Source organism: Sycon ciliatum, chromosome 2, assembly GCF_964019385.1.
Source record: "Sycon ciliatum chromosome 2, ocSycCili1.1, whole genome shotgun sequence".
Taxonomy (NCBI): Eukaryota; Metazoa; Porifera; class Calcarea; order Leucosolenida; family Sycettidae; genus Sycon; species Sycon ciliatum.
The window spans coordinates 24,214,696-24,238,425 of NC_088644.1; the positions used below are offsets into that span (position 1 = coordinate 24,214,696).

A 23,730-nucleotide genomic window follows, 5' to 3' on the forward strand; every position below is an offset into this window, starting at 1 on the left:
TCAATATCATGCTCACAGAGTTTGGTATTCTGATTATCGCAGCCACAAGAAAAGCCACAGCCATGCACGCATGCACGAATGAACGCGCATACAATTAGTCAAACACACACACACACACGCACACACACACACACACACACACACACACACACACACACCTATGCATGCAAAAGCACCCATATACACGCATACACATTGACCCCGGCACTGACCAGAAATATCGGTTGTACTGTGCGCAGGTGTTAGCTGTGGCCGAGATGAACCAAACCCTAAATCGTTCAGCTGCTGCTGACTGGGCATAACCGTTCCAAATGCAGTCACAAGATTCTCAACGAATTTGCGGCAGCAGTCACGGTCTACCCATGTTCGTTCGTGGAGAGAGTCCTCGATGAATGCCTGTGGTCAAAGTGCACAAAAGCAGCACATCATACTCAACACAGGACATACACACGTGAATGGAGATGAAAAGAGACCAGGGAGAAATGAGTGGATTCAAGACAGGAGCAGTGAGTGTGGTGTGGTCACCTCAAAATACACAGCAGCTGGCTACTTACATGAACCAATGAATCGGGCCAGTTCCGGTCATCTTCGAAAGAAAACATGAGAATTGAGCAGACGGTGGCAGCTGGACTTGGGTTGGCTTTCACACCACGGACAGCGGAGGGATCATGGCGCAATACCTCTGCCAAAGCCTGGCCAAGAAGCAACAAAGAAGGTAGACAAAAATAACATTGTGGATGTGTTGGACACATGAAGACACGATGCATGTACACTGCACATGGAAACAAGTACACCAGTGAATGCAAGCTAAGTCATAATATTATACATTCAAGCGTGTATACATACAATACCGTAAAAGTCCATAAATAAGTACATAAAGCAATAAAAAGAACTAACTCTGCCGTAACCACCATGCATCAACGAAGTCAATTGTTTTATGCATGATGGTTACGGCAGAGTTGGTTCTTTTTATTGCTTTATTAAAATTGTTGTCTCCGCAGCGTTTATTCAAATAAGTACATGCCCGAAATAAATACCCCCTTCATTCTTTTGACTCTGTTGAAGTCAAGTCAAGCCCGATAAACATACTGCCCGAAATAAGTACCGGTACGCGCACATGCAGCACGTAGCATGTACATCTACATCTACATGAAGATGACTTCTCCGCTACCCACAAGTCAGGTCCGAAAGTTAAGTCGTGCCCGAAAGTCAGTACCCGCCCGAAAGTTAGTACGGGTGTGGCCACTAAATTCGAAAGTAAATATGTACTTATTTACGGACTTTGCGGTACCCCGACTTAAAAACAGTAAATTATCCCTTGTGGACGACATGCACAACTTTCAATCATATACAGTTGTGCTCGGCAGTATATACAGCATACAGGATACAATGCATGACAGTTATACCAAGAATACTGAAACAACCGGCATGCACACAGAGCAAGTTCTTCCCTTAATGCACTAACCTGGATCATTCGTGTTGTGGTGAACAGCTTCTGATGGCTTTTCGCCAAGTTCATGAGGCACAACAGAACTCCGCTGTGCGGTTTACTGGTACGGTTCTCCTTTAGCTGTTTCAGAGTGCCACAAATTATACCTTCCACTTTAGGAATGTCATTACAAGCCAGTACTTCTTGGATTTTCTCGGCAAACTCAGCTGGAGGAACTGATCAATCAGCAAGAAGAGAATCAGAGACACAAAGTGCAGGTTTGAGATAGCGCTCCAGTGTTCGCGTCTAATTATTCGGAAGCTCAACAGAAACTATGAAGCGTCGATCTCAGATGTGACCAAAAGAGGCAGCACCATCAGCTCTGGAACTATATGCTTTCCGGCAAATACTTTCAACAACATAGACGACGCGTATTCAGACGTTGCTGCAACAAGAAAGCACATTTTAAATTAATTCCAATGAACTCAGGATCGCAGTACACTACCTACCTTCAATGACAGGCAAATTGGACGCCGTTTGCAAATGCCCAGGAGCTGTGACCTGCCGTTGCGGTACAGAGAATAGGATGCTTTCATTCGAACTCGATGGCGTAGTAGAACCTTGGGTACACAAAAAGCAGGCAAATTGGGAGTAAAGACACATTGTCCGAACATTTCCGTTCCTTAACACCTCCACAAGCCTCGCTGCCCGGAAAGGTTCAGATACTACAGTGCTGCTCAACTTGACATCCCACAGTTAGCAAGTCTAGGGCTGCACGGCACCCGGTGTGGCATTGGATCGCTTGATTGGATCTCATTGAGCAACACTGTAGTACTCTATTATACAAGGACTGCTAACACTAAACAAAACTTTGCTTTGATGTGTGTATAGAATGAGTGTGCAGCTGATCCTTTTTATTGCTATAGCTAAACTGTTCTCCACGTTTTTAAAATTTTATTATTACGTAGGTAAGGCTAAATGAATGCATGAGCTGAAGACACACAAAGAGCCTGCAAACAGACAAGGTAGATTTTTTCAAGTGTAGTGCAGCATCAATTGGCCGCCAATGGGCACTACATCAACTTACTCGCAATCGGTATCATGCCAGCCGATGGAGGCGCAATGCGGCGCTTGGCTGGTGGTCCATCTTCACCTGCACAAACAAGGACAAGTAAAATAAAGACCGACTTGTAGCACACTTTTGAGAAACATTTGGGAGACACTGGTAGGAGCTTAGGAGTACAAAGCCTGAATTTTCATAGCGGCTGGTACTAATGTCTTTTTCTGGAGCACCCTGAGTGGTAGTTAGTTGTGTGGGCCGCAAGGCTACCGTGAGACGTCTCAAAGCGAATACAATAGATGTATCTTGGATAGACCCACGGTGGTCGAAGTTCACATTGAAGCTAGCTCTGCAACGTAAATTCTACAACAAGAGTATGCCGTGCACAAAAAAAATGTGGTCACAAGGAGAAACACGCTGGTTGAAAGAGACTCTCAGAGAAAATTCACAGGCCCTGTGCAGGTACGGTAATTGTGCAGCTACTAATATGCTATGAGCTAGATATCTGCCCTGTACTCTTGTGTGAAGTCAAGGTAAAGTAGTTAGATGATGATAATACTAACAGCATGCAGTCAATCGCCCATTCATACATGTACAGTCGAACCTCTTTAGGACGAACACCAAGGGACCGGCGGTATTTGTTCGCAATAACGGGAGTTCTTCTTATCGATATGTCTTACCCAGTGAATGCACAGTGATGAATCCAATAGCGCTTGGAATTCTAGTTCTTCTTAAGCGAAAGTTTGTCTTATCAGTGTTCTTCTTAAAGGGGAAGTTAAGGCAAAAATCAAAATTTCACCAGTTGTAGTCTTCGGGGTGCTGAGTCGAATGGTCTTGGTCCGAGAAAGCTGAGACGCTCCCTTCCTACTTGAATCCCAATCGAACTCGCGCACTTCCACCGAAACGGGGTGACTGCGCCCTACTAGATAGGGATTTGTATGCAAAATATCACTAAAAGCGCCATTTCGTTCTTATAAAAGCACGAATGACCGCGATTGGCCCATATGTTGTAGTCTTTTGGACGCTGAGTCGACTGGTTTTGGTCCGAAAAGGCTGCGATGCAGCGTTCCTCCTTTATTCCCAATCGAACATGGTTGAAGAAGCGGTCACGTGCTCCTGCGTACGCCAGTCACCTGGTCACCGTGCCTGCAGGGTACAACTTACTAGCCTGTTTGACCTTTTTTGGGTGCAGTCCTGTCACTCGAGTTGAACTCGAGTTGAACCTTGGTGTGAAAGTTGTCGCCTGCTGGCGTGGTAGCCAGGTGATTTGGGCACCCAGGAGCACGTGACCGCTTCTTCAACCATGTTCGATTGGGAATAAAGGAGGAACGCTGCATCGCAGCCTTTTCGGACCAAAACCAGTCGACTCAGCGTCCAAAAGACTACAACATATGGGCCAATCGCGGTCATCCGTGCTTATATAAGAACGACATGGCGCTTTTAGTGACATTTTGCATACAAACCCCCATCTAGTAGGGCGCAGTCACCCAGTTTCGGTGGAAGTGCGCGAGTTCGATTGGGATTCAAGTAGGAAGGGAGCGTCTCAGCTTTCTCGGACCGACTCAGCACCCCGAAGACTACAACTGGTGAAATTTAATTTTTGCCTTAACTTCCCCTTTAACGAGGTTTCACTGTACTTGTACTCCAATCAATGTAGGTTATCTTGTTGACAGCGGCGTATCAGCCACAACTACAGCATCACCAAAAGATTCACCCCGGGGATAACCTGTCTCATTCACCCCCACCCCCATCACCAACATTCAGCACTATGCACGGAGAGAAGAGTACGAGAGACCACACTGGCTGGTGAAAACTTACGCTGGATTGCAGCTGATGGGGGTGGTGGAGCAACACTGCTCTCCTCTGATTTAGAACCTAACAGTCAGATACAACACAGCAAGAAAAGGAAGGAATCGCTTTAATCAGGTGGCTACCAAAAACAAGACACCAAAACGCATGAGCAACACTGCAATGCCTCGTAAACACAGACCATTCCAAATACATGAGCACGTGTACAAGTAGCAGCAGTATGAATTGATTGTGCTACTAACAGGTATGGTGACACATGCTGTAGGAGTGGGTCACAATTTTAGCTTTGTAAAATTATTCCCCACATTTCGAAACGACAAGCTTAATACATACATGAAAACATTTGTCGGAGCCCCATGCACCTAGAACATAACATGACTTGACTATTCTGTATGAAATCAGAGAAAAATAATCTCCAGCAACCCTGAACCTGATGAGAAAAATGACATGTCAAGTGTCAGCCATAGTCTACATCATTCCCCACTGCTCTCCACATACCTAGTGCGAAGATTTCTGTAGGCGGAAGTCCAGCTAAGACCAATAGAAGCAGAAACAGCAAGCACAGAATCATCATTTAATCACAAATGACTGCAGCTGAGCATTTCTGGTTGAGTTACACGGATATCAGGCCCAACACAATGTTCTTTTTCGCGAGAGTTGGCACAAGCTATAATGTCAAACTATCCTAAGACCCGAAAGCAGGGGCCAACTGTAGAATGGCGAATTTTAGCGTTTTCTGGATCAGGACCGATTTGCGATGAAACACTTTAGCGATCTAAGTTTCAGAGTAAAAAAAGAAGACGACTAGTACTGTATTGTACACGCAAACTTTCGAATGGCGCAGGAAAACTTGAGCGAAACACTCCTTTCACTAAAATCGCTAAAACATCACCTGCGCTAAATAATTAATTAGCTGTTTTACAGCACTTGTACAGTCCATTTCAAAACTATAGACGAGCAGTGTTTTTGAAATATTTCAAATTTGGCTGGAACGTTTTGAGAATAGTTTTCGGAATATTGCTCAGGTCCGCTCCACTATTACTCTCCTATAGTATCTAAACGATTGGATAACAGACGCCCAATTTGGAAAAAATTATGCACAAAGTGATCACAGATTTTATGTGGTATAGATGCTGGCATAACGGTTTTTGCCTAGGTACGCATCTATAGTTTTGAAATGGACTGTAGTGCTTGAGTGCGCTGTTATACAGCAGTCTGTACACATCAGGGAGTCTTTTCTTGCTTTCACATGTCAGACAAGAGTAACTCTGTCACACAGCGACGGATCATTTAATATAAACAACCCGCAGTTGAAAAGGTCTTTCGTTCCGCTTTCCACGGATACTGCTTATATTAATAATAATGGATACTGCTTCCACGATATAAAGATGAGATTTTACCACAAGGCGACAGCAAGCTGAAAACTGAAACCGGTATTTATGGTTTCGCCAAGGGATGTGGCGTCACACTTGGTAACCACATTGTTCCGAACTACAATATTCGGGAGAAAAAAATTGTGGATTCATTCATTGCAATTCATTGGTTTGAGGGAGTTGTCGTTCATTCGTCAATTTAGAACGACTACTTGACAACTACAATTATTATCTTGCCAATGCACTTTTCAGTTCAAGCTCTCCGACAAAGAAAGTTGGGTCTGATTCGATTTTGGAGCTGCAGGTTGTGTTGTTCTTGCTCCCTAGTCCAGACTAATTTGAATGATTTCTCTGCCCCACGCCGAGTCCAGAGAAGAAGAAACACTACTCTTCGCAATTTTTCCCCACATGGTCTGATGGGGGCAACATAACTATTTGTGCAACAGTGCAAATTGTCCTTGATTCACTCTGGAGAAGGATAGTGCAACAGTTGACACAGTGCAATAAATTCATATAGCATACCTCGCGCTGGAAATTGCCGTCGTCGGGCATTGTTTGGTCGATTCATGTTCACGCTCAGTCCATGAGTGAAAAGTTCCCTTCAGACATATGAATTACTTGCAGACTTTCATGGACGCAATGCAACCAACTTGACAACAGGGCCTAGGGTTTGTACCTCACATGAGTGAATGTTCTTGCTCAACAAACACACAAGATCAAGAGGAATAAAAAACAAGGGAGCATATCCATGCCAGGAATTCAATGATTCGAAATAGATTTGTATCGTGGCCCCATACATGGCACATGCATTCACATCACTGACACTGTGACCTTGGGCATTATGCATAAAGCGGGATTCACAGAAGCTTTTTTGCGATGCGACACGCGATGCGACAGCCGCGAAACCGGGAAATCCCCAAATCGCAACCATCGCGGACCCCACGCAACTGCCGCAACAGGGCCATCGCAGGCCATCGCAGAAGTTAGTTGAGCTTGGCTCAACTTTTGCGATGCGATGCGATGCGACAAGCGATTTGGTGTACGATTTTGACCTTTTCTACAGCAAAGTTGTACAAAGGTGCAAGAGTTGCCTTGAAATTTTTACAAGTTGTGTCAAACCGCGCGAATATCATGGTGACGTACTCAAATCAGCAAAACTTTGTCGCATCGCTGACTTCTTCTGTGAATGGTATTTCGCGAGTTCGCATCGCACGCATCCATCGCAGATCGCGTCGCATCGCGTGTCGCATCGCAAAAAAGCTTCTGTGAATCCCGCTTAACCCGCACACCGTATACCACACGGCTGTTCCGAGTGCGACATTTATCAATATGGCGGCGTACCGTAGCAACCCGCATCGCAACAGCTCGCGTACGCACAGCGTGCCGACGCGTGCAGTCTTTCTGCACATTTTTCAAATTTATCGAAGAAAGTTTTGGGGGCGATGGATTCGTGCCTTGGAGAGGTCTTATGAGGCCATGCTGGAGGAGAATAAGTCTACCAAGACCTGGAAGCCTCCCTTCGGCAAAGTACTGAAGTTAGTATGTCCTGGAGTCAATACAGTCAATACAGGAATTGTTTTCAAGACGATGCAGTGTAATAAATTCTAGTAATGTAGCCGGTGCATCATGCAATTAGTTGTGTTTGAAACTTCGGAACAAGAAGTGGGCACGTTTGCTTGACTCACTACCATCATGACGTGAACAGATGGAACCCCACTGCTCTTATCCTAAAACATGTTCTCCCCTGAGGACAGCTTACAGCCAGATTTCCGTGCATAAGAAAAGAGCACAAATAAATCGTTAGACTGATTGCAATTCATCTTGGAGAAGGAGAAGGATAGAATTCGATCGTCTGCTACTCTCTCAACGCAAAGTTGATGACATAGCAGCTACATGTACGTCTCTTCATGCGTGTGCTCTTCACCTTGGGATCAATGTGAGGATTTTAGGATTGCTGGAAATCAGATTCTGTATACTATTGGACAGTAGTTCTGCATTGCACATGCTCCACAGTGCTCATCGGCAAGGATGTTGAATTTGCGTGTAACCCTTCACCACCCTACTCTCCATACTATTCCAGATCAGCACTAACTGAACTTTGAAGTGTTTCATTTCCAGTAGAATGTGCTCCTCCAATAAGTGCGGCATTGGAGGCGGTGATATTTATTGCCACAGTTGCACTGCTGATCTTCGTCATGAAAGAAGCAATGGATGATGATCAAGTCAACCAGTGGGCTTGCAGTGATAAGCAAAGTACCACAATACATCATCAAGTGTCATAGCATGGCGGAGTTGGTTGCCCGCAACGCTTCCAGTTGGAGACTGGAAGATATCCTCTATTTGCGCTCCAACTTTTAAAGCACATGGACCTGCTATAGGTGTTATTCTTCTATCAATGCTTGTTTCAAGTCACAGAATTATTTAGCTTCTTACAGCTTTGATTTAATTCGCCGTATTGTAATTAATGTGAAGAAGAGGTTGATGCGACTTCGGCAATACTTGGGGAATTGTGTGTTGCTCCCTACGTGGGAACTTGCGCTATTCTGCCGACTTGAATTCTCACTTGATCGACTTGTTATTTTTAAATGAATTCATGGACATCTGTCAATTCAGCAGATGAACTGCATTGCCATCAAGCCTTGAGTCAGCTCCATAGGAATGGCACGGTCATGAAGATGCGTGATGCTGTGTAACCTTATTCGCATCAGAATAATAACCTGGTTGTTCCGCCTACACACTCCGGTAGCAACAGATACTCTGCATAATGCAGCTTGTACAGTAGTCCTCACTAAAGAAGAAAGCAGTTTAGGAGGGACTCTAGTGAGGAGTGTGCGAGGATAGCCTATTAGTGTTCTACATAATCATTTGCATATTGAACATGTTACATGTAATTATCATGAACGCCGAGAGTGGTAAAACCGGGTACGGCCATCACCAGCGGCTGCGGTCCTGTCCTGAGTGCCATGCTGTGCTTAGTGCTGATGTAGTGCAAGATATATAAGCTGCATCATGGTTGTCGTTTGTTGTTGTTCAATTACTTGAAGTATTTCAGTATGGTCTTTACGCATGCAAGTGTGTGCTTTTCAGCAGGATCGTCGAAAGACTACATTGTGCGTGGCCTAAATCTGCAGTACCACTAGTAATACAAAAACCCATGCCTATGTGTGTACACGTAAGGCCTCAGACAGATGGGGAATCTTGCATCTCTGACATTTAAAATCTCTACACAATGTCCTGTTTCTACATACATTTCGAAAGCATGAATTTCAAAAAAATGTTCATTGGATGCTTGTCTGATTCGTACTTGCTGACATCCAGAACGAAGCATGCACGGATCCCTCCTATGGCGGACGAAACCGGGGTCTTCGTTAGACATTGAGGCAGGAGAACACACCTCCACTCGTCCTGCATATATCAGCAAACACTTGCAATTGACGTCCAAGTACGCCACGCAAATCGACTTGGGCACGAAAACGATAATCTGGGCGGCAATGAAAATATAACTACGACGTAGGAAAAGGACAAACCTTTCAATGAAAATTGGCGTGAAGGCTGCCAAAAATTCTGCACCCCTTAGGAGGAAGCCTCGAATGTGAGCCAATTCTGATAAACGCCAATGGCCGGCACGACGAGGAAGAACGAAACGAAAAAGATCGTAACTTCACTTTCCCATTGCGCATTTTGACGATCAAAATATCTGCTTGCGCAGCTTGAAGGCAGGAAGGTGAATTCGCTTAGACTTCGCGAATCCAGCGTAGAAAACGGCTGGAATCGGCAGAAACATAGGCGAAACCTTGCCGAATATTTCCAGAGATTTGAAAAAGGCAGCAAGGTCGCATACGACAGCATCATGGATCACTGGGGCGACGGGAAAATGTCGTACCGTACATAATGTCGCTGGATTATGCATGCATAACAGCCGTGACCATGGTATACGTATTACGTACACGCAGTCACTTATTGACCTCACCAACAAAAATCTGTATGTCGACGTCATATTAAAATCAGGATTGCTTCAGCGATGACGTTTTGATCCGAGTGCTTGGTTTCGATGACTCCAACGCAAATCACATCATGGCTTTCTCGTACACATAGACATACGAGATCTCAAGAAGACGATAGTCGAGTTGTGGAATGATTTCAGTAGAAAGAAGATTGAGACGTTTTGGAAGGCGACGTAAAGGACAAGAGTTTGAGAGAGCTTTCGCTGCTCAAGTTTGTTCAGGCATTTGCCACCTGAGTCTTCCCACATAGTTTTCCCATACTCTGTGTTCCACTTTTACGCCATGAGATTGGGAAGCTGACGATTTTCAGCTTTGACTGAGAATGAAGATTGATGTAAGGAAGCTAGAAAAGGCATGCTCAGATGTGGTAAGTCTCGATGCTTGACTTTTCATGGCTTGTCTGGTTGTATTGGATTATACTTTCTCCTGCCTATTGTTTGGTTACTTTGGCACATGTGGTGTATCCGCAGTTTTTTTTTGGTGTCCCAGATTTGTTTTGGGCTAATAATTTCCATATCGTTCCTTTGCGCTCTTGAATGCTAGCCGCCGGGATGCAGGCCGTTCATCAAAAACTTGCTGTCCTGTGAAGAGGAAAAAGTTGTGACGGTACTGCGCACTTATGTGGACTTATCGTCATGGCCATTTGGAAAGGTTAGTTCTAGATAGCATACAAAATTATAGTATAAAATGAATATACTGTTTTTAGCGTGTAATTTTTCCCCTACTCTAAAAATCCTCACTTTAAATTTTTTGGTGCAGATGGTCATCGCAGTATGTTCTGCTAGTATTTGCTCCAAAGTTTTCAAATCGACTAAATTCTTGGGCAACTCTCCAGTTCGTATAATACTCATTGTCTTTTGCAATTTGCAGCAGGGTATTATTGTGTGTGTTGTCTAGGATTTCGTTATTGAGTGTGACTTGGCTTCACTTTCCAATTACAGTCTTTGAAAAATATGTATGTTTGCTGCAGAGTGAGCTCTTCCACTGGACTGAGGTCTTGGATCGATTTGATCACATCCTTGCTAAAGCATGTGAGAGTGGCCCAGATAGTGATCTTATACCCCTGTGTCGACCACTGGAGGATGCAGCGGTAAGAAAATAATACTCGTGAAAATATGTGTGTGTGTGTGGGGGGGGGGGGGGGGGTTGGGCTGGTGGTGGTGGTGGTTTGAAAAAGAACCTTGATCTACAGTAACACTCGGATATGACGAACCCAAGCTAAGATCAACCCGCGGGTAAGATTAGCTATTTCTCAGGTCCTTAGTACAAGCAGCATCGTTCATATCCATCCTGATCCAGTTATGATGAACTAAGTCAACTTGGAAGAGACAAACTCTCGTAAAAGACGATCCAAGGACGATCTGAAAATTGGGTCCTGATAGGCAAGACAATCTTTCTAACTCCATCCTAAAACATACAATGTTGACTTGGACACAGCGTCTACAAACACTGTGCACTGTGCAGCCTTACCTTGCACTTCGGATATGTTCCATTACATTGGGCCTCAGCTGTAGGACTGTGTATCTCATTGGGTGGGTGTCCTGCCTTGCATCTCATTGAGTGGGCGTCTAGCATGTGCATCTCATTGAGTGGGCGTCCAGCTGTGCATCTCATTGAGTGGGCGTCCAGCATGTGCACCCAGTACTGATTGTCCTTGTGAAGTCTCCCCACTTCCCACCCCAAGCTGCTGTAGACGCCTTGCTCTTCAGACTACAGCTCAGGAAAGAAAAGCTCTTCCCCACAAGCATGTTTCTTTGCAACTTTACTGCTGTAAAATGATGTGAATACTCCAATGCAGCATGATATACATGTATAGTAGAGAAATGGTGGTTAAACACACACCTGGCACAATGGCAGTAAATGCACACCTGCCCACACAGCACTCTCTAAGCTGCAACATTCTGGCAAAGAGTGCACCTACTCTCACCACCATCATCTGTTTGCGCATGGATGGTGGTGAGAGAAGGAACACTCTTTGCTAGAAACGTTTGATTCAGCTATAAAAAAAGTGATTCGATACGATTCATTAGTGTGAGTGAATGAATTGATGATTCTTCACTACACGTCAGGTGGCAACAATTCACACAAGTAGCAATACCAGTATGGTGCAATGTAGCCCAGCGTAGCAGGGTACGAAGCTAGCATATTATGTTGGTGACAAGTACTAGTGATAGCTTTGTGAGTGTTCTGGTGATTGTGTTAGAAGGAAACAAAGTAAGATGCGAATAGAGACGGCTGGGTGGGTATGTGTGAATATGTCGCTGCTATGTTCCAAACTTATCGGGGGACACTGGCCTTGTGAAAGTATGTTCGAAGTCTGAAGGAGTGTTCTTCTGGATTAAAGTTGTGTGAATATAGTCATTCTGGCCGGATCTTGGTCAGAATTGGAGTACTTTGTGGTGCTGATGCTGATGCTGGTCAGAAGCTGAATATTTTCTGAGTCCATGACATACATGTCAATGATCTGAGTGTATTGCTCCCCGTGCAACTCGATTGGCTGGTGTATGTGTTCATGATGGAGCCGATTGTTCCTTCCCTTTATTAGCTGTTGTTAGATACTTGTATTGCTTACTAGGAGTGGAATGTGGTTGCTATTACAGTGGAGATCGGACATAACGACCCTGGATATAACGACAAATCGAGTTTAGCGACAACATTCTGGTGCCCAAGTTGTTTAGCAAGTACCATGTACTTTCAAGCGCAGTAAAATTGATTTGTGGGTTGGAAAGATATTGGGAGAGACGACTAAGTCTTTGTCTTTTCGGTTCATTTGCGGGAAAAGGGTGCGTGAACTCATGCTCTGCCAGTCTGCTTCTGCTAGAAACAGATGACCTGAAATCATATATGCGTGTGTGTGTGTGTGTGTGTGTTGTCGACACAGGTGAAAGAACGAGTGATTGCTATCCTGAACTTCACAGCCATTCTCATTGAGCATTCATACGCCCGGCATCTTTACAACTCCATTGAGGTGAGTGTTTGTTTTTTGTTGGTAACAATTCTTGGAGACTTGCAATCCTCCTTGGTTTGTGCTGCATGCCTGTTGTAGTAAACTCCTATGTGCAGGCTTGGAAAGTATGGTTTGGCGTTCAGTGTGCCTCGGGTGATATTGTATCTGCTAACGGTGATGCTGGGTTGGTGAGACGAATAGTCATTTATGATGGTCTCTGCCGTTTCTCTGTCGTCTTGCTTGTGATCTTGTGCAGCATTTGACCAAGCTGCTAGCCTCAACAGACGTTGAGATTGTCCTTGCCGTCATTCATCTCCTTTACATCTTCAGGTACATGTCTTACCCATATCAATCTGCTTATGATAGTAGCTGTGCAGATGCCAGTCGTACATGTCTTACCCATATCAATCTGCTTATGATAGTAGCTGTGCAGATGCCCGTCATTTCAACCTGAGCATCTCTTCTGACTTCTGGGCAATGCTCCTGAGCTGCAGTGTACTGATGATATCAATGCTACTTGGATTCCATGCTAAAGCTAATTTTCCCGTCTTGTATGTTAGCTAGATTGTGTCATCCTGCTTTCTGCTGTTTTCTCTTGTCTGTAGTAAGCGCTCCACATACTTGTCAGGCTTGCCAAAGGAGACAAAAAATGAAATCTATGAAAGGCTTGCAACTTACGCGGAGGTTAGTTTTTTTTTGTCTTGTTGCCTTCTTGCGGTACTCTAATTTCAGAAATTTTCGGTGCTCAATATTTTCGGTATGAGGGCAAAAGGCCAGGTTAGGTGAACAGAAATTTCCGGTACAGAGAAGCAGTTCCCTATTGGATTATGCGTGTTAGTATATGTTCAGTGTATTGAAATTTTAGGTATGAAACAGATGCACCGAAAGTACCGAAAATAAAAGTACACTGAAAATTTGTGAAATTACAGTATTTGGCTCTTGTACAGTCAATTCGGGGAAAAAGGTTGATCCTGTTGCTCTTGACCCTGGATAGGTCAAGGTTGAACTTGACAAAAAATGTTTTGGTAATCCAACGTGGAATGCTCTTCCAATGATGATCTTCCTTCAAAATGTGGATCATAAGAAAACAAGTTTAGACTAGGTTTGTGTGTTCTGGTTGAATTTAGCTACAATCAATGTACATACAATAATATATCATACTGGTCCTTTTTCAATGGACTGAAGAAAACTTCCTGTAACCGTATCTTCTCGGTGCATTCTTAATGTTCATTATCTCAACCTCATGAATATCTTTGTACTCTTGCGGTTTTCTTAACAACTGCTTGTGTTGAACCTGTGTGTGTATATGTGTAGGGGTGGATTCATTGCTGGCCTGATGTATCGCTGGTAGCTTGCTGTGCGTCCGAGGTGAGGGCTATTCTCTCTGTAATGAGGATGACAACGTCATCATGGGCATGTTTCCTTTGATTCTTTCACATGTGTTGGGATATATTCGTAGCCCAACTGGTGAATTTCCTTGTTTAGGCCATGGTAAAAATAAAGTTGATTCTCAGGTCATGAGCCTGTGAAAATCGGTGCGAGCGAGCGATTTTTTTATTATTTCCCACAATTTTTTTATTTCCAAAGATAGGGTCACACATCTGTACGTCACAGGTTCATATAATTATTTTATATTATTCAGGCCAGGGAGGAGAAAATTACCGGTATTTTACTACTCCCTGCTTCATGCCTTTTCGCATTGACCGCTTTCATGTGCGCATATACATGCATAGAAATAATAAAAAATCGTCGGTGCGCGCGTACTTGAGAATCAAAGATAATTTTTACCATGGCCTTATGCATTCTTTTATTATGGATTTATTCATACGGATGCAGAGATCTTTTGGTGCCAGCCTGTTTCTGCTGTGATTGTTGCTTGCCTCACTGGTACAAGAACCGCCGCACCGCATTGGGCTGGCTGGTGGACCGAATATTGCTGCTTGTTGTGAAAGCAGATGATGGGGTGGTAGTTCTGCGTTGGGTTTGTTGCGCCAGCGTTTGAAATGTTTGCTGGAACATCGCCGTTATTTAGTGTTCCTTGTCTTCCAAGGACCTCAACTGGGTGGCCAACATCTGTGTAAGGGCAACAATGTCTGTGGAAGGACCAGTGGCAGTGCCTGATGATTGGATCAGGTCTCCTGTGTCGGACATCGTGACCTCTGCATTTGCAGATATGCGTGCTTCCCCTGTGACGGGCGTTCATGGTGTGTGTGTGTGTGTGTGTGTGTGTGTGTGTGTGTGTGTGTGTGTGTGTGTGTGTGTGTGTGTGTGTGTGTGTGTGTGTGTGTGTGTGTGTGTGTGTGTGTGTGTGTGTGTGTGTGTGTGTACTTACAGGACACACCAGCAGTATGCTCCACAATCCACTTTGAGTATCATTCCAGTGAAGGGAGTGATGTGGTGAGTCGGTGTTTTATAAGCTTCACTTTATGACTGGATTGCACTACATGACTACACTGTTTGAAGTGTTTTCGGTTTTGCAAGTCTGTTGATTCAACCCATCATCACCTTATGGAAATCCAGGGGAAGTCTTTTGCGATGTCCAGCAATTCTTGTTATGGTGTTGCTGTGTTGTCAGTGGTGTGTGTTTATGCATGCGTGCGTGTGCGTATATCTTCTCATACTGGGACTATTTTTTAAACGTGTGTGTGTGTGTTGATAGAATGACATGAACAAGACTGTCATCAGCCTGGAGGATGTCCACCAGGTGAGTAGTTGCGCTGTGGCTGAGCCTGCACGATTGCTGTAGCCAGTGCTATCCTGGTTGTACTTCTCATCCGTGATTGTCAGGGGAAGCTTTCCTTTGCTTGAGGGAACGCGCTCATTTACCCAGCAACACTGTGCCTCTTATCTGTAGCGGAATTTTCACTTGTCCCAGTGCTGTGGATGCATGTTATCTTTACCATGAAGTTTGAGTTTTGAATTGCCTCACTGCTAACAGTGCACACTGTCCTCTATTTAGTCGAATTACATGCTCCTTTGCTTTGCGTTGCTGTGCCCTGCAGTACCAGGAAAGTCCAGATGAGATGCTGCGCATTCTTGTTAATGTGTTCCACACACCGGTTGAACGGCAGGTGCGTATACTTACCTGTACTCACCGGGTCTTTACGAATTTAAGTACATCTGCTGTTTTCTCTCGTTTCCGCCGATGGGTATACCGTATTTTCCGGAGTATATTGCGCACTTTAGATGTGCTATTTTAGGCCCTAAATCGCAGGTGCGCACTATGCTCCGAATATGAAATGCATGTACTTCAATGAAGATTGAAGTGTGCATCCCCAATGAAGATTGGGGGTGCGCGTTATACAAAGGTGCGCACTATACTCCGGAAAGTACGGTACCCTGAATTTGTTTACTCTAAGCCTGGAATTATGTGCAGTTTGTGACGAACAGCCGGAATGGCTTTGCTGAGCATTTTCACTTGTCCTTTCTGGACCGAGCAAACCTACTTCATGAATGTTCCACACATGGGAAACATTGGGCTGAACAATAGTCATTTCTAACTGGTATTTTTTGTGTTTGATTGAATATTTTATTTTGAAATGCAATTTATGGCAGAATAACCATTCAATGCAACGGTAAAAAGAGCATTTTCCGAATTTGTATTTGGTCAAACAGTAGACTGAAGGAGTTGAATACCATGCTACTGTCATTTCACAAATTTTTGGGGTACTTTTATTTTCTGTACTTTCGGTGTGTCTGTTTCTTACCTAAAATTTCAATACACCGAACAAACACTATCACGCCTAATACAATAGGGAACTGCTTCTCTGTACCTACAATTTCTGTTCACCTAACCTGGCCTTTTGCCCTCATACCGAAAATATTGAGCACCTAAAATTTCTGAAATTCGAGTACTTGTACTGGCTGGCTAGCTTGTTCACTGTTTTAGTTGTAACCCCAGGTGTTGCTCTTGTGTTGTTTCAGTTCCGCTTGCTGAGTTTGCTGCGCATGGCCAAGAAGTTCCGTGACTACGTGTGGCGCACGAAGTTCATCTGTGTTCGTCTGCAGGCAATATCAACCCTGTGTAAGCTGCCATGAGTTATGAATTTAATGTGGCTGCTTTTAAGCAGCTGTGTTTCTTCTCTGTGTCAACATGTTTTGGTATTGTACATAGGCTGAGTAAATGCAGCTGACGTGTAGCTTACTACAATGCAATCCTATTAACACAAAACACGCATCCATGTACGACAAGACCTGGGTGAACCCGAAATTCTTTTAACGAAGGGAGTAATTTCCTGGTCTCAGAAGCTTCTTGCTAATTGAGCTACACTGGCCAGCAAAGTGTACCATAGAGCTAACAACAATTGACCGTGTAGACAATGTCATTGTGGTGTCATCTGTGTACATTTTCTGAATGACATGGATACTTCAAGAGTAGTTTCGTGCTTTGCAGATTAAAAAAAACACCCATTTAATGATTTTATCCTATAGGTTTGTACGCACCTTGTACGTACTTCATCGTTGTGCACCGGGTCTTAGTGACATCTGTCATCATACTTGGAAGAAGAGTACAGTGTATCTTGTGAGCCAAGCCTGAGATGCTTCAGGCGAGTGACACGTGTGCCTGTATAGTGGTTTTTTGAGCTGTTTTTCCTCTCACTTTCTCTCTTTTGCCATGCCCAGTGTACAGCGGTGCATTCCAAGCGCCTCAGACGTTTGTGTACGGTACCATTGCAAGTGACTTGGTTGCACTGCTCAAGCTACACGGGCACACTGACTTGCCGGTAAGGCGTGTGTCACACGGCTCCTGAATTGTTTGTCTTATTTTTGTAATACCTTGCCAAATCTAGTTTTCATTTCATGGCAACGCAAGATCAGGTTTGACATAGATATTCTTTCTCTGTGAAATGTAATTGTTGTGTTTCTGTACAACTAGCACTCACAATGAGGTAAAATTTAGTTTACAGAGGAAGTAAAGTCCGCTGTAAACCCCCCCCCCCCCCCCCCCCCATTGTGCGGAATGTGCTGTTCTTAGCTGCAGTGACCCTTTCTCCCCTTGGCCTGGGACTGCGGTACGATACTGGACAGACTTGCAAGTGCATCTCACACTGTGGCGCAAGACGACTTCCTCTAAACCACACAATATAAGGCAGTGGGACAAGGCTGCGGTAAACTGTGCAGTTTTCTTCATGGCTGGACTCACTCGGCACAGTAGCTACTCTAACCTAACAAGGAAACGAGCCCAGAGTTGGCTGGTCTCAGAACTAAAAGAAATCAGCAACCGCTGCAATAGAAATAACAGAGGCACCCATCATTGTTTCTTGGCCAGCGACTATATATGAAGCCAAACAACAGTACAGGCACAGCAGTGGCCAAGCAAAAAATCAGCCACAGCTTCTCCTTCACTAAAAGCGAAAACTACAAGCTCGGCGACAAGTAGCAGTTTATTTGAAATAAATAATCTGGCTCGCGCACTCCTCAGTCAAAGTGATGCTGTAGCTGTGTTCACTGCATGCTGCTGGCACTGGAAACACGACAAGTGCAGGTAGTAAGGTGACGCGACTTTTGTTTGTCACCACTTGGCCAAGTAACTACGCGTTGTCAAGAAGCTGTGACGTCACACTTCGACAGCCTATAACACACATTGTCTGTGCTCTCACCATCTTCTAATTTCCGACAGCGAATATTTTGAAGATGTTTATTGTTCTTCTGCACTTGCGTGCTTTGTATATCTTCTCGTCTTTCCTCTGCGGCGGCAGGATATCAAAGCCAGTGTGCTTCGCTGCTTCACTGCCTTCATGGCAATACCTCAGTAAGTCTCATGCTTTTTATTGGATTCATCGTGGTGTGTGTGTGTGTGTGTGTGTGTGCGTGCGTGTGTGCATGTGTGTGTGTGTATGTGTCAGCTTCAATCAGCTGTGTGGTGCAGACCAGGCTAAAATTAGTAGCGGTCAATTCTTCAGCCTAGCAATCTGCTGATGGTGTAATCCTAGCACAAGTTTATTTGCTATCATCGCTTCAACGATGAGCATGTGTGTACGTGTGTGTGTGTGTGTGTGTGCGTGTGTGTGTGTGTATGTGTATTGAATTTGTTCATTTGTTTCTCCACCTTGCTTCCCTTTATGCCGGGGTGTAGGACGTTGAACTTGACAACATTCAACTGCATCGATGTAACAGGTGCAAAGTCTTACCATGGTGTTTTCCCATCAATGCTGCGCAAGTGTGTCGATCAGCTGACAGGTACGTTATGGCTGCAGCAATAAATTCTGTACCATTGGCACGTGTCTCAAAGAATAATGTTAAATTGCAGTCATTGAGTCTCCCTCTACGAATTGTTTTCACACTGGGTTTGTCTCACGGCCATTCCCAGTGCAACTTTGACTTTGATAGAGTTCTTTGTGCCATGTGTCTGTGTCTGTGTGTCTGCAGTGTGTGTGTGTGTGTGTGTGTGTCTGTGCGTGTACACACATGGGTACGAATAGCATGTTTCGTATAATGATCACTTCAATAAAACAAACTCAATCGGAGTTGGAAATGTTCTATTTTGATCGACAGTTGGTTTTTTCAGACGGCCTGCTTGCTGTTACAATGTTTCTTCGTATTGTTGACATTTTCCTTGATACAGGTAATATAGTCCTTTCTTTGCTTTGTGTTTTCTGATTGTGATGTCAGATCCAGGACAGAGCCCATTTCCCCACCAGCTCTCAACGGCCCTTTTTTCAACGTTGTATCACATGGCAAGCACGCAAGCAGGCAAGTCTGGAAGTCAGCTTGACCTTTTTCAGTGCTGTTGCAGTGTTAACAGGCATGTAGCCCGCATGGGGCACGGGGGGGGGGGGGGGGGGCATGTGCACCCCCCCCCCCCCCTAAAAATTTCAACCTACAAAGTTGTAGGTTCAGCATGCATGTAATAACCATGAATGCACCAGCCATCCTGCACATATGCGGCCGTGCACCCCCCTAAAGGGGGACTAGCTACATGTATGCCACACCCCTGGTCAACTGTATCCTAACTAGGATTCTCTATAGTAAATGTATTGACTCACATCTTTCCTTGTTGCAGTCCTAAGTAAGGGCATACTATTAATTATAGTGTTGAGCCTGTTTGTTTTGCTCCGGGATCACTGTCAAGAGCTATGTATGTTTGTATTGGTTGTGCTACTTTTCCATTCTTCAGGTGGGTCTGATGCGCTAGTGGCGAGTGGAATGGGAGAGTGTATGGTTAAAGTGCTCCAATGGCCAGCAACAACTGAGAATTCACTCACGGTAAGCGTCATCATTTAGTGAAGGGTGGGAACGACTGTGAGTTGGACAGGACAGAAAACAAGTTTTAAACAGGGGGGGGGGGGGGGGGGGTTAGGGGACGTAAATTTGATCACACTCAGCAACGAAGTTGCTAATTCCTTACTCTCTAAACCGTAATAACATTGAGTAAAAGGACACACTTCAGGCTCTTCAACATGTTGAAAGTTTTTCACTATTATTTCACCTGACGATAAGGCTTGAAAGTATACTAGTGAAAAACTTTCAAGATGATGTTGAAGAGCCAGAAGTGTGTCCTTTTTCTCAGTGTTACTGCATTCTTGTCTCCGAGGAATCTGTTCTCTAGACCGTGAAAATACTTTCTGAAAAGTTTTTCAGCCCAGTCTCATCATCAGTGGGTACATTTGACCTCTGTACACTCGAGATTCTGTACACCCGTAGCTGAACACCAATACTATGTGCGCAGGAACAACAAGCACATCAACTCACTGAAACTCTTTTCTTGAAGTGACAAACGATGTGGCTGCTGAACTAGAGCTGTGTCTGTTGTCGTCAAGCCGGCGTCGTTTCTCTCTTCCTCAGAGTCATACTGCCTTATATAGAACAAGTCATTAGTGGGCATCAGCCCTAAATCTCGTTACCGGTGCATGCCGTTCCATTCCTGTATATGGATGATTGTTACTTCTCTCCCATGCATGCGCTGATTAGTATCGGTTGATAAGCTTTTGGAAAATATTTTAACAGTTGACTGAATATTGAAGTGAGCAACCTTATTGCTGTGTGTAATCTAGTTGTGACTTGCCTTTGTAACTGGTGCCTACAGGCTGGCATTGTGACATACCGTTGCATGCAGGGCTGGCAACACGGTGCTTCTTTTGCATTGTCAATTGCGGCCTAAGCATAATGTCTGGGCTTTGATGCTCGTGGATTGTTATGTAAGTGAGCAGCTCACTTATCCTTACTGACTGTTGTTCAACACATGTGTCTAACTTCAGTTTGTAACCCGTGCGATTCGAATTGTGGATCTAATGAGCGGTGCAGACTTTAACACCTTGAATGGTGAGGACGGTGTGGTGACACTACTGGAACGTCTCAAGGTAAATCGTTTAGAGTCAACTGCGTTGAGTGCTGTCTCTGTGAATGCATTTCGTGTTCTCAATGAATGTCCTGGGTATATTTTGATCGTCTTGTATCCATGTATCTAGTGTCATGGCCTTTCACATTCAGTAATACCTGTGTTTGCCGCACCCTGCCCCAAGCAGAATCCTGTCATGACTAGAAGTATGTCATGCACAAATTCACAGCCCATTGAAATTCACCGCAACTGGCGGAATCCTGTCAAATGCAGAAAGGAGAACCAAGGCCTATATTTACTACCTGTAACAAACGAGCTCCACCATTCCTTACAACACAACACTCGCGCCGACTTGTCACTTTCACTCTCTAAGGCCACCATTTTTTTCCTACTCCTCACGTCAGTTCAACTTCCAGAATCATATGCGAGAGGTGGAAAAAATAAAAAGTTGCAAAAAAAGGCTCATCCGAGGTGTATAGCACTGTATATACTGTAAAGTACTGTGGATCCCCCCCCCCCCCCCCCCACGCCGTGTTGCTTCCCACTTGGTTTTTCGGCGGGGGAATTAGATCAAGTCGTTCAAGTGCAGTACGATGTACAACAAAGCAGATCAAACCTGGAATGCTGGATTGTGCACATTTTCATCCTGCACTCGCACGTATTGTGTACAGCAGCATGTGCGTCGGTTCAACATCGTTTTCCGTTGTATACGCCGACGTCACTACACAGGCAGACATTCGATAGGGGGCGGGAATTAGTGCGGGGGTGGATCAACGGTACTTTACGGTAGCACAATAGCTCGTGCATGGTGTACATTCGAAAGAAAAATCGTACATCGAAGCACGGAGTCTAGGCTATCAGCTCGTGCATCCCACGTGGGGAAGACTATAGCAAGGAGTGCACAAAGATAGCTTATTCCAAGTACTTCCACATGATCAATTGCACACTGAGCCTGCCATGAACCCCAAAAAAAACTGGTCCGGCCAGCGCCTCACCTGCTGTACTACCTGTGTTGTGGGTGGAACGGTCCTCCCAGTGTCAAGTGGAATCCTTTCATATCAGGAAAATTTACGCTGCGCCAAGGGTGTTGGTAGTGACAGGTTGTACTCCACTTGTGGTGCAGGTCCTACACATGGTGTTTCAGTCTGTTCAAACTATAACTGTATGCTTCTTCTGTGTGATGTTTTGTGCAGGATGAGATAGACATTTGCCGAAAGGCTGAGCCTCGTATGCTAGAAGACCTGATGAAGTCTCCTCCAAAGCCTCTGACTTCAGCCGACTCATACTGGTCTTGTCATGGCTCACGGAGCTCAGCACCAACTGACTTTTCTGAAATGAGCCAGTCAAAAGTCAGCTTCTCTGGAGATGAAACAAAGGCGAAGTTTCCAGCTCTTCCCGTTGTAGAACCTGACGCAGACGGCGTGACAACGAAGACAAGTTGGGATGAAGACGTGTACTTTGCGAGCTCTGGACTGCCTGAGGTGTTGGGCATGACTGCTGATCAAGTCATTATGCTCTCGTCTTCTCGATATTCTATCAAGCGCTACTTCCACCCGAATGGCTGTGCTCCGCAACGCTCTGCCTTGATCAAATCAACACTGAACCTGATCAGGAAAGCTCTGCGAAGCATGCCGACCTTCTTGAGACGTTGTAAGTAGTGTCTTGTGCTACAGCTGTTGATCCTGTCAAGTTTAGACAATGCTTAGACACTTGCACTCTGCTCTGACTACAGTCCATTCATTGGGAACTGGCACCCTAACTTGTTGGTGTCTCCCGCACATAGTTGTAGATATCATGAAAACAACATTACATTCTGCATTGTGTGACCCGTGCAATCACTCCTTGCCACATTTGAGGCCACAAAAGCCCAAGAACAGGGAAATAGAAATTCAGCCAGGTTTTGCAAAATTAGGACGGGTATGCCTTGGCAAAATGTATGGAAAAGCAGATCCAAAACCCAGATTTTTGAGATTTAAAGTGGGTTTTTGATCCTCAATTCGGCCCAAATCCGACTTTCAAAAGCCAGCGGGACTGTTTCCGATGAATGGACTGTAGTCTCTCCCCATTTCTTGCCCGGCCTACACAGCAACAGAAACGGGTAACAAAATCTCACGTGTTTCCACCTTTGTCCATCGTCAGTAGGCAGAGTGCAAGGGAGTAGTGAGAGCCAGGGCATATGCTTAGGTTAGGAGCTGAAGTTGAGACTGCACGAAGAGCGTTGTCTACCTTAGCTAAATCATACTTAGCATGTCAGAAGTACGACACAACCATAAACGTATCAGGAATGAGAAATCTGAGTGGTCCGACTTGTGAAAGTGACTGCTTTGGTGTCTGTTATTGTGTGCATGTTCATATACCCATTGTGTGTACATTCGGCAGACTTTACCACCCTGCTGATTTTTTTGGAAATTGTCTTGTCTTGTGGTAGTCTGTAGACAATGGCTAGTGTAGAAAAGAGTTTGTCTATGTTGTGGTGGGTTCACTGCAGGTATGGATGAGTCCACACATCTACCAAGCTCGCTGTCACACATCCTAAGTAACCCAAAGTTCTACGGCTCTTCACTGTTTCAGCTCGGTGAGTATTCTTGTGGCCTGCTGGTACAGGCAGCTGGCTGGATTCCGGAGTCGCCTCCTAGCATTTGTGGAAATTGTCTGCCTGTGTGTTTGCCGGCCTAGTGCATTTCTGAACTGTGTTAGTGATCTACATAATGAAATACTGACTTTGGGTTCCGTTATAAGTGTGTCCAATACATGTAAACAGCAGAAAAACTGGAGCGTTCACACTAAGAGAGCATCCAGCAGGCTTTTATACTCACTGAATTGGCGACAA

General features: G+C 44.7%; 2 protein-coding genes across 2 annotated transcripts in view; one reads left to right on the forward strand and one right to left on the reverse strand.

Annotated features, from left to right (window-relative positions):
- Positions 1 to 6,435, reverse strand: part of LOC135809316 (integrator complex subunit 1-like) — a 54,482-nt gene extending 48,047 nt beyond the window's left edge. The window contains exons 1-8 of the mRNA XM_065322650.1: positions 6,194 to 6,435; positions 4,797 to 4,829; positions 4,308 to 4,364; positions 2,517 to 2,582; positions 1,939 to 2,049; positions 1,466 to 1,665; positions 555 to 692; positions 213 to 396 (exon numbers count right to left, since the gene is read on the reverse strand). Of these exons, the coding sequence (XP_065178722.1) occupies positions 213 to 396; positions 555 to 692; positions 1,466 to 1,665; positions 1,939 to 2,049; positions 2,517 to 2,582; positions 4,308 to 4,364; positions 4,797 to 4,829; positions 6,194 to 6,239 (835 nt within the window). The 5' untranslated portion in view covers positions 6,240 to 6,435. The remainder of the gene's footprint in view (positions 1 to 212; positions 397 to 554; positions 693 to 1,465; positions 1,666 to 1,938; positions 2,050 to 2,516; positions 2,583 to 4,307; positions 4,365 to 4,796; positions 4,830 to 6,193) is intronic.
- Positions 6,436 to 9,765: 3,330 nt separating this feature from the next.
- The window catches only part of LOC135809317 (E3 ubiquitin-protein ligase HUWE1-like), a 62,795-nt gene continuing 48,830 nt past the window's right edge, over positions 9,766 to 23,730 (forward strand). The window contains exons 1-19 of the mRNA XM_065322651.1: positions 9,766 to 10,042; positions 10,219 to 10,326; positions 10,646 to 10,765; positions 12,557 to 12,643; positions 12,879 to 12,952; positions 13,228 to 13,306; positions 13,937 to 13,990; positions 14,957 to 15,019; positions 15,282 to 15,326; positions 15,625 to 15,693; positions 16,547 to 16,646; positions 17,246 to 17,346; positions 18,322 to 18,374; positions 18,699 to 18,802; positions 19,235 to 19,315; positions 19,740 to 19,828; positions 20,821 to 20,922; positions 22,094 to 22,550; positions 23,389 to 23,475. Of these exons, the coding sequence (XP_065178723.1) occupies positions 9,998 to 10,042; positions 10,219 to 10,326; positions 10,646 to 10,765; positions 12,557 to 12,643; positions 12,879 to 12,952; positions 13,228 to 13,306; positions 13,937 to 13,990; positions 14,957 to 15,019; positions 15,282 to 15,326; positions 15,625 to 15,693; positions 16,547 to 16,646; positions 17,246 to 17,346; positions 18,322 to 18,374; positions 18,699 to 18,802; positions 19,235 to 19,315; positions 19,740 to 19,828; positions 20,821 to 20,922; positions 22,094 to 22,550; positions 23,389 to 23,475 (1,918 nt within the window). The 5' untranslated portion in view covers positions 9,766 to 9,997. The remainder of the gene's footprint in view (positions 10,043 to 10,218; positions 10,327 to 10,645; positions 10,766 to 12,556; positions 12,644 to 12,878; positions 12,953 to 13,227; positions 13,307 to 13,936; positions 13,991 to 14,956; positions 15,020 to 15,281; positions 15,327 to 15,624; positions 15,694 to 16,546; positions 16,647 to 17,245; positions 17,347 to 18,321; positions 18,375 to 18,698; positions 18,803 to 19,234; positions 19,316 to 19,739; positions 19,829 to 20,820; positions 20,923 to 22,093; positions 22,551 to 23,388; positions 23,476 to 23,730) is intronic.